Raw genomic sequence first — 10,460 nt, forward strand, 5'->3', positions numbered from 1 at the left:
TAGACCCAGGTTGATGGACAGCTTTTCTTAATAAAACACCTTTTGATTCTTCGTGAACAAATTGCTCCTTTCCACACTGATTTCACCATTAAGGAAATTTCCCTGGACCTTAAGAAAACTAGAGGTACTGAGCAGTTGCTGGCCACAGAATGGGATGAGATCATCCTCCATTCCTGTGCTAGCAGAAGTTCTGGGTTTATTTTATGTTCACCTGCAATGACCTGTATGCTTGTTCTAATCTCTTGTGCTTTGTTCTTATTTTCTCTGGAAAGAAAACCAACAAACTGAGCAGCCAGCAAACAAGGTTCTTTGATTAAGGGCAATATGTGATGTATCTAACAAGTTCTTTATTTTCGTATGGAATGCATTCAATTGCTCCTTGCTGTTAACCTAACTTACTTATCCACTCCCTTTTAAAAAATGTCAAAGTAATCTATGCTTCTGTTGCTCAGAAATGTTTTTACTCTTTTCTGGTCTTTTCAGTGAGTATGTTTTGTTACTGCAGTTTAGCAGATCAGTTTAAAAAAAACCACATAGTTGATTTGCCTGCAACAAATTAAGTTTTCCTGGACTTTTCTGTGAGGTTTCACTTAGGAAAGAACTTTTCATGTTGCATGTCCTGTAAGCAGTATTGGTTTTATGTAGCAGTCATGTCTGCTCTAGGAAAAATAGAGAGTAATGGCCTTAGTCACGGTTTTTTAAAGTTGTAGTGGGGTTCCTTGGTAAAAGGCAGAAAAAAACCCTTTAAATATAGCAAGGAACACTCGTGGGCTACAAGAGTAATGGGAAGTATTTACTGGGAAGTTTGGAGAAGAGAAGGCTCTGAGGAGACCTCATTGTGGTCTTGCAATACTTGAAGGGAGCATAGAAAAGGAGGGAGAACATCTGTTTACAAGACTGGACAGTGATAGGATGAGGGGGAATGGTTTTAAACTGACACAGGGGAGGTTTAGGTTAGATATTAGGAGGAAGTTTTTCACACAGAGGGTGGTGACGCACTGGAACAGGTTGCCCAAGGAGGCTGTGGATGCCCCATCCCTGGAGGCATTCAAGGCCAGGCTGGATGTGGCTCTGGGCAGCCTGATGTGGTGGCTGGCAACCCTGCACATAGCAGGAGGGTTGAAACTGGATGATCATTGTGGTCCTTTTCAACCCGGGCCATTCTATGATTCTATGATTCTCCTCTTCCATTCTGAAAGAGAAAGCTGAACATAATTTTTCTTCTGTGCTGTCTAATATGCTGCTGTTTTAACTTTGGAGCAAGCCATTCCTACACTAACCATTTCATCTGTTGCATTTGAACATCAATGAAACCATGTACCTGTTGAGTAGTTTCTAGTTGACTGGAGGTTAAAGGGTAAATACATCCTTTTGGTGTCTTGTCCTGGCTGACACACAAGTTTGCTCTCCTTTTGTATTTAACTGAATAAATTTTTGTGCCAGCCAGTGCTTTGCACATTATAGTGGTAAGTAATGGAAAACACTTTTTTTTTCATGTCAGGTGAATGGATGCTGTTGGAAATTCTTAATGTAGCATTACATAGGCCAGCAAGGCTTTTATATTTGGAATGAGTTGTAGAAGTAAAATAAAATGGCTAATAAGAGTTCCGTTGTCTTCCAGCCAAGCTTTCTGCATGTAGATTTTAATTTGAGATTTATAGCTCCAAATACTGCTTAATGGAAAAGTCATGCTACCACCTTTTTTTTTTTTGTTTTTTTAATTAGTATAATACTAAGGTAATTGTAACTGGAAGATAGAGTAGGGAAAGGTGGTTTTCACAGTGACTAGCTTGTAAGCATCTAATGGTGAAATTAGGCACTTCTTGGAATCAGAAGTGATTCAGAGGACAGAATGAATCTTTCCCTGCAGCCTTCTCTAAACTGCATAGGAGTGCAGATTCTTAGTTCAGTGCCTATGTACATTCCCTCCCTGTTTGATACTTTTGGCAGCTCTTCTCATACTCACACACATCATCTTTGTGTCCCATTGTTTTATACAGCAACAGAAGCACAGAGTTATTTTTGAAATGGAAGAAAGCTGATGGAGGTGTAGGATAGTAAATAAGTAATGCTGGGCCAACAAGCCACACTGGAACTATATTGATATGTTTTTTACCCTAATTTGACTAGATTTCAGATCAACAACATCCCCTTAATGCAATAGCACTAATTTCAGGATGATGTGTTAATTGCAGGCATTGTTGCTTTTCCTTCTGTGACCATTAACAGGAGTCTATGTGAACCTTGATGTTTTGTTGTTCAGTATTAACTAAAAAAACTAAAGCACGTGGGAAAAGAGTGCCAGTTCCCAGTTGTTTTGTGCAAACATACCTGGTTTTCCTGGGCAACAGGGTCTGCATATTGATTAATATGGGATCTGTAATGTTACAGGGGTCCTACTGGCACTAGACCATTTTATTCACTCATTTACTCATTCAGTTGTGTGTTTCTGGAGCAGAATCCCTTTTATTTACAGTTTGAGTGACTTTCTTATTCACAGATGCAGCGTTTAAAATCCTGAACCCTAAGACAGTTTCAAGATTTTTTAGGCTAAACAGCAACAACGCCTTGATACAGTTCTTACTGGAGGTAATATACAGTCTTACTGCATTCATTAAGAAATGGTCATTTAAGTGGGTGGTGATGTCTGGCAAATAAAAAGGAGCGATTTGTTGTCTTCTGTTCAAGGGTACTCCAGAAATCAGAGAACACTATATTGACTCTAAGAAAGATGTCGATCGCCATCTGAAAGCAGCTTGTGAGCAGTTCATTCAGCAGCAAACCAAACAATTTATAGAGCAGCTGGAGGAGTTCATGACAAAGGTACAGGCATGGCGTGTTGTATGTTAACTGAAATACTGGCAACTCAAGGGAATTAGTAGTTAAATTGGGTTTGGGAGATGGGTCCAATTAGCTGAAGGTAATGGCATTTCCCATTTTAAAGTTGGGCTTCCTTTGAAGTTCAACAAGGAACTTTCCAAGCATTTTTGAGAGTTACAGATTAAAGGAACAAAGCATAGGTTAGTTTTAAAAGTGACAGACTCTGTAATCTAGAAGCTTTACCTGATTCACTGAATTGGAACAGGTCTATGAAAGTCAGCAGAAGCTTTTCTGTTTGCAGGAAAGGCACTACCCAACCTTGTCCAAACCTGTAAGCCTTGAATAAAGTAGAGAGGTCATGCCTATTCTTGAGGGAAGTCTTAGAGTATGGCTGTTAACTTTGTTAAAGATTTCTGTCTTCGACATATTTTACACAAGGTGAGCCCTTGCTGAGCAGGACTTTCCTTCCAAGTCCTCCCTGTGACAAAAGATCCTGACAAAACTTAGGCACTCAAGGAAGATCAGGCACCTTAGGGACAAGAACAACAAAAAAAGTGTCTTTTTAGAATGCATTGATTTGTAAAACCCTACTGCAGGGCTCAGGATTGCAAAACATCTTGAGATGCAACAGGTCGCTCTGTGTGCTTTTCTGGAAAACGTGATGCAGATCTTTGTGTACTGAGAGGATGTGTTTTTGTAGCATGAAGGCAACTCAGAAACTGGGGCTACAGCACTGTATGAACATCAGAAACATCCCAGCTGCTGGCTTTTGGAAAGGGATGCCTGCAAGATCTATAGATGAGTTACTGAGATGGATAGATTGTCCACGTGATTCCATTTGTCCATTTGGGGAGCTTGACTAACCTGATTAAATATAAATCCTTTTGAGGTTTTTTGGTATTCTTAGGTGCTGAAGCATCTTTGTAAATTTAATCCTGTTTTGAATTGTATGTTCAAGAAAGGATTGTGATTCCATTTCTGTCCAGCTGTTTCCCCTGTGTATTGTTGAGTCAGTGCACGGAAAGGAGAGAGCAGAGGGGTCTGGTAAAACGCAGTGTCTAGGAGATATGTGCAGTTATTGTGTGATCACTGTGTTGTGATTGCAGCCTAAAGAAACAAACATCATATTGTTGATTGTAATTGTTTTAGGTGGCTGCTTTAAAAGCAATGGCTACTCAAGGAGGTCCCAAATACAGTCTTTCTCAGCAGCCTTGGGCACAACCAGGTATTTGCATTCTTTTACATTTATATTACTTCTTAGATTTAACCTGTTCTAGGCTAACAAAGCCATGTTCATTTATTTGTTTGAGACTTCCATTGCAAATTCATCAAGTGGAGAAAAAGACCATTTCCATTCACCATTTTTGGTAAAGCAATATAAGCTGCATTAGATGGGGCTAGAGAGTTCCAGTGTGTCATTTGTAGCTTTGCATGACTTCTAGAGCACAGCAGTTGGAAAAGCTGATCAGATTAATTTGGTTCATGAAACTGACTGATTTGGAAAAATTCTAAGTACTCTCAACCTTTTTCTTGAAAATCTTGGCTTACTTTTTTACTTGTATGCCCATTTACATGCCATAAGAGACTTCCAATAAGATATGCATTTAATTGGAGCACAGGATGAATGAATGGAGTATTTCTCAAGCTGTGGCTGCTCTTGCATGAAAACAGCAATTCCACAAACAAATGAAGAATGTACTTAAGGGATTACTTGGTCACATTGAGATGAAGCTATTGCTTTTGTGGAAGGAAAGTGAGTCCATACTGAAGCTTTTATTGTCTGTACATTTGGTAACTTCTTCATTTTCAGAACTCATCCGTGAGTGCTTTGTAGGAATACTTGGAGTAGTTCAGTATTCCTGGGTTTTGCTTTGCTGTTCATATTACAGAATTGTGCTTCTGATGATGTTGAGAAATCGTTTGATCCAATTCATACATTGGAACCTTCTGTGGCATCATATTCTTAAAATGCAAATCCGACCATATTTATTCATTAATCATTGCTGCTTCATGGGTCAGATGCTCTCAAGGGCTGACTTGATCTTCTATTTCCTTTTGTCAGGGATATTCTTAATATTTGTCCAGAGTTAATTGTGTACAGAGGCAGCAGATTTAAGCAGATCTTCTGTTGCTTTTTGACTCATTTATCTAGGAAACCAGGAGTAAACAGGAGAAAATTCAGATACTGTAGAAACTGAGGAGAAAAAGAAACACCAAAAAACCTTAAGCGTTAGTATATTAGCTTTGTGAATTTAGAGCTACAAAATGTATTTTTCAATTACCCTTTAAGGAAAGATCCTGTAAAACCATTAAGATGCTTAGCATAAAGAAAGGAGGTCTTGTCTGAGTGGATTCCTGTGTGGTTGATTTTAAAATTCAGATGTCTGTGCAAGCCTTCCTTGTGCAGATTACATCAGATGGGCAGTAAAGGAGAATTTGTGATATGCTGTTCTCTGTACTAGCACAATTTATTCCCCAGTAGTTTCTTTTCTCTGGCAGTTTTCTGCATGGGTGGGAGTCTATAGAACTTTGTTTCTTTCCTGAAGTCGGAAGGCTGTGATTTGAGGAACCTCAGGAGGATGTGGTGGCTGGCAGAAATGGGTTGGATGCTGCTTCTGCAGAGAAGGAGGGGCTGATGTCTTGAGTAGGTCCTGAAAGACCAACAGCATGTGTGGCATGTTGTGGGCACATGATGGAGTGAATCTGTGCTGCCCACTCACCCCCTCTTCCTCTTTCAGTCCACCCTGTGGTGATGGTCAGCCCCAGTAAAGTAGAGATGATGTTCTGGAATGTAGATTTTAACCAGCAGAATGCCATTGCACTTCATTAAGTGTGTTTGCTTTTACTTTCAGCAAAGATCAACGACATGGTCTCTTCTGCTTACAAGACAATAAAAACAAAGCTGCAGTCAACGTTACGAAGCATGTCACTATACTTGTCCAATAAAGATACAGAGTTCATTTTGTTTAAGCCAGTCAGGGTGAGTAGTGCTACACAGACATCAGCATGTTTTTCTGTAGGTCTTGGGCTTTCCTTTAGTTAAGACTTTAAGTACATTTTGTGGGATTCACCTTGGATTTCTGTATGCAAACTTATATGTATAATATATCTGTGTAAGTAGACACATGTATATATGTAGGGAGTGTGCAATATATCATTGCAGTGCACTGCTATCAACACTGATCACACAAGCTTCACCAACATCAACAAAAAAGAATTCCCCACACTGAAAATGAATGTAATATCTCAAAGGTGGACAATTTATGCAGGCACACATACACATATACTCTTGTTTATGTCTGTACGGGTTTTCCTGGGCTTGCAGTCCAGCCAGCAAACACATGACAAATGCCAAGCACACATAACAGTGAACATAGTGTTGTGGTACCCTGATGAAAAACCTATTGAAAAGGCCTGTGAAATAAAAAAATAATATATCCATGGTTTGTTTTAGCTTAAAAAGAATCCTGTACTGCTGTCTTGTATTCAGCCTGTGTAATGGACATTGCAAGGAAGCAACTGGATTCTGTTCTGGATGGGCACTGGAGGTAGAGAGACTGGTACAGATTCAATGGCAGACCCAATATAAGGAGGAACCAGTCTTGAGTTTTAGGTTTTCAGGTTAAGTCTGTAGGATTTGGTGTTTCAGCTTAGCACGTGTTAGCTGAAATTTCTGTATTGAGCCAGCCTGGACTGGACTCCTTGGGGCTGTTTGTTGTGTTTTAAGAGAAAATGTGTTCATGTTCAGCCATTTACCTCTGCCTGGTCGTTTCAGTAGCTATTCCATATACATCACACATACTGTAGTTAATGTTTGACGTGAGTTTTGTGGGTGAGTTTTGTGGTGGTTTTTTTTAATTTTAATATTTTTTTCTTTTCTTTAAAAGAATAACATCCAGCAAATGTTCCAGAAACTCCATGCTTTGTTAAAGGAAGAATTTAGTAATGAGGATCTCCAGATTATAGCTTGTCCTTCAATGGAACAGGTCTGTACTGAATATGTTAAAGCTCTCAGATTTATCAGGTGCTCTTTCATGTGTCTTTCTCAAACATTAACAACTCATTTTTAGTACTTTTTAGCGTTCTGTATCTTTTTGTATTTTTTTAAATCCCCCTTAATCCTGGGTGATTAAACTCAGGGCTTTATCTGAACCGTCAGCTCTCAATTAAAAGTTTCCTGTTTGGTTGCTTCTCTATGAATATGCAGTAGAGTTTGTAAATTGGAGGTGGTGATTTATGTTGTTGGGGATTGGGTTCTACGACATCATGGCAGAGGTTTGCCTTTTTTGGGCATTGCCTTTTCAGAGAGGTACAGCAGCTTGTGAATAAAACCTGCACATGTGAAGGTAGTTTTGCTTTTGACAAATGCAACAAGCAGCAGCTTGGACATTTGGGAAGCAGAGTAAGGAATTATAAGGATTCATTTGAAGTGAATTGCACTGGGGAAATGTGCAGATTTCTATGGAAATGTAACCATGCATAATAAGATCTTTAGTCTCAGCAATGATTGGAGTTGAGAATTCTCCATTTTAGGATGCTCTGCCACAAACCAAGCCAGTTTTTTAAAATCTCTCTTCGACCTTAATGATCCAGGGAATGTGGATGGAATTTTGATTGTTGCAGGCTGCCAATCATTAAACAGATGATCAAGCTGATGTGCTAGAGGAGTTTGTCTGTAGTGAATGCGGCCTCAGGGGCATGTGTTAACTATCCTGGGAGCGATGCACTGGAAGGAGGTGGTGTTATCCTAGAGGAGTTGGCTTCTTCCAGCATTGTTTATCTATTTAAAGGTGAAAACGTGAGGCAGATCTTGAACGTAGCTGTTCTGTCTAATGCAGGCTTTCATAGAATCACAGAATGGCCTGGGTTGAAAAGGACCACAGTGCTCATCCAGTTTCAACCCCCTGCTGTGTGCAGGGTCACCAACCAGCAGACCAGGCTGCCCAGAGCCACATCCAGCCTGGCCTTGAATGCCTGCAGGGATGGGGCATCCACAGCCTCCTTGGGCAACCTGTTCCAGTGCATCACCACCCTCTGAGTGAAAAACTTCCATCTAATACCTAACCTTAACCTCCTGTCTCAGTTTAAAACTATTCCCGCTTGTCCTATCATTGTCCACTCTCGTAAAGAGCCATCCCTCCCTCATGTTTGTATGCTTCCCTCAAATATTTCACTTTGTCTTTCAGGTGAACTTACTTCTGTCAATATCCAAGTAGCTGGTAAGGCTGCTGTTTAAGCATCCTTGGCTGAACGACAAGCGGTGAAGGGGATGTGAAGACGTTTGCTTGAAGTAAATGAAGGATTTCCTCCCCCATGCAGTCCAGTCTGCATGAAGACCCTCCAGGCTGCTTAACCCCGTTTTAGGAAAATGTTAAAAATCAGTTTTATTGATTTGTTAAAGGTCTTCCTATTTGCTAGCTTGAGAAGGGGGGAGAAGGAGCACAAAACAAGCCCTTTGCTGATTGTTCTTATGGATGCTCAGTTAACTGCCTTCTCCAAGTATTCTCTAATTTGGTGTCCTGTTTTTTGATGTAAAAAGCTTTCATACTTCAAGCTGATTATTACAGTGAAAAACAGCACTTTCAAAAACACTGGAAATGAAATGCAGGAGTCAAATGGGAGCAGCAGTAGGTATTTTGTGAGGCTTGGAGGTGGCACGTTGCTATGACCATTTGACTTAAGAAGGCATGCTCCAATTTGAACACCTGTGAGGATCCTGGTAATCCACTCTGTGCTTGAACATAATTCAGAGGTTTTTAGTTGAGAAGACTGTTTTCCACATCTGAAGCACTTCTTGATACACTGGGTGTGCTGTTCTTGTACTGTTGTGATTGGGAGCCATGAGGTCTGACCTGAAGGTTCGTGCTCTGGCCTTACTCCATGTAAAGAATCTCAGATTCCTGGATTTGCAATGGAAAGCTGTGCAATACAATTTCTGTTGGTTCTGAGGGGACTGCGTGTTTTCAGCTGCTTTACAACAAAGCTTAGCACTGAGATTCTCAGGTACTTAGAGTTTTAGGTTAGCAGTTGCCATACTGAGATTAAACAGAGGTGTTGCTTTGTTCATGGTGGACACTGGGACTGGAACTTGTACAGCCTCTGTGTGCTGGACTGAGTGCTAGTGGAGCTGTAAAGGGGATGCCAGGAACGAATGTGCAAGCACTGACAAATCCCTGTTGTAAGCAGGGGCTCAGTAACTGGTGAACAGTGCACTCTGGTCAGTATGCACTGATCATAATTTGGGAAAGCTGGTTGCAAACCACTCTGTCATGAATGGAATGAAACACTAAAAGCAGCCTCAGAGTATCTCAGTGTGCATGTCTTTGTTGTGCAGCAGCGAGAAGGAAACATTTGGTGAAGTGCGTGGCAGATTTTTAACTTATTTGTAAAAACTCTTCAGAAGTTTTAATTAAGTAGGCACTTCCGTGCACATCAGTGGTGGTTTTGATGTTTTTCCTGTAATAAATCATATGGCTGGAGACTAAAATGGTGTGATTTAGAGCTGCCGTGAGGAGTGGTGCAGCAGTGGTGCTGAGGCACATAAATGGTACTCATAGGACCCGACGTGACCCTTAAAATTAATGAGAGGAATTAACGAGGACAAAAACTTGCCCTTTCTTTTTACTCATGTAGAATTGTAGGCTGTAAAATAATGTCCAGTGCATTGTAATATATGTATATTTGTTTTTTTATAAAGTTTTACAGAAGGATTGCATGGTCACTGTACAAAGCCATGGATGACTTCATACATTGTACAGAGAAGTTGTGAAGGGTAAACCTTTGCAGTAGTCATTCTTGTGTTTGGGGTCTTTTCTCTCCTGGAATACAGCTCTAGGACAGCTGGTTGGAAGATTAGAAGAGCTATCAGTTTATACAGCCTGTTTGCTAAACGAACATTTGTTTAAACATGTACAGTTTCAGATATTTACGTTTACAGATAGTGTAAATACTTTCAAAAGATTAACTTAAGATGCTTTATATTATCTGACTAGAAACTTGCTGTTTTTAATTTTTTTTAAATAAAAATGTTGCCTCCTATTTTGGTCAAAGAGTAAAGCTTTATTCTGTATCCTGAGGCTTGTCTGTCAAGATAACTGTAACGCAGAGACAGCAAACACCCTGTAAGCACAGGCAGGGAGCGCGTTACTAAGAAGTGCTGTTCCTTTTTAGCAGTAAGAGAACTGACTTCATTTGGCACAGATGTAGACCTGAGTACTGAACATACAGCTAACTGTTGAAGTAATCTCTCATTATGGTTATAATAAAGTAAATTTGTATTTTCTTTACTGACAGATTTGTATCTTCTTTACTGACAGATGGTCTCGTGTGACTGAATGGTCTCTTTGTTTGGAGTTTTATTAGGGGGAAGAAACCACAACTAGAACAAGAACAGATTTAACTAGGTGGCCTGTACTAAGAGTAAACTTGGAGGTGGTGGCAGGAAGCACAAGTATTATTTTAGCTGTTAGTTCTTCTTGCTACCTGGGTGCTCACTGACTTATCTACCACATGGTATTTTTCTGGCCCTTTGTATTGCAAAAAAATGTCATCCAGAGGCTTGTGGTTTGTTCCCTGAAATGTCAGTGTGAAGCATCCCTCTACTCTCTGGTTTTGACAGTGTCATTTGAATGAACCCATCT

General features: G+C 40.1%; 1 protein-coding gene across 2 annotated transcripts in view; it reads left to right on the forward strand.

Annotated features, from left to right (window-relative positions):
• COG3 (component of oligomeric golgi complex 3) overlaps nt 1–10,112 on the forward strand; it is a 31,271-nt gene extending 21,159 nt beyond the window's left edge. For both annotated transcript variants that reach the window (XM_052664536.1, XM_052664537.1), the window contains 7 exons: nt 4–124; nt 2,501–2,589; nt 2,689–2,823; nt 3,970–4,045; nt 5,673–5,800; nt 6,708–6,806; nt 8,007–10,112. In XM_052664536.1, coding sequence (XP_052520496.1) covers nt 4–124; nt 2,501–2,589; nt 2,689–2,823; nt 3,970–4,045; nt 5,673–5,800; nt 6,708–6,806; nt 8,007–8,036 — 678 coding nt within the window. In that variant the 3' untranslated portion in view covers nt 8,037–10,112. The remainder of the gene's footprint in view (nt 1–3; nt 125–2,500; nt 2,590–2,688; nt 2,824–3,969; nt 4,046–5,672; nt 5,801–6,707; nt 6,807–8,006) is intronic.
• The last annotated feature ends 348 nt before the right edge of the window (nt 10,113–10,460 follow it).

This window comes from Tympanuchus pallidicinctus, unplaced genomic scaffold (assembly GCF_026119805.1).
Source record: "Tympanuchus pallidicinctus isolate F22 unplaced genomic scaffold, pur_lepc_1.0 scaffold6, whole genome shotgun sequence".
Lineage (NCBI taxonomy): Eukaryota > Metazoa > Chordata > Aves > Galliformes > Phasianidae > Tympanuchus > Tympanuchus pallidicinctus.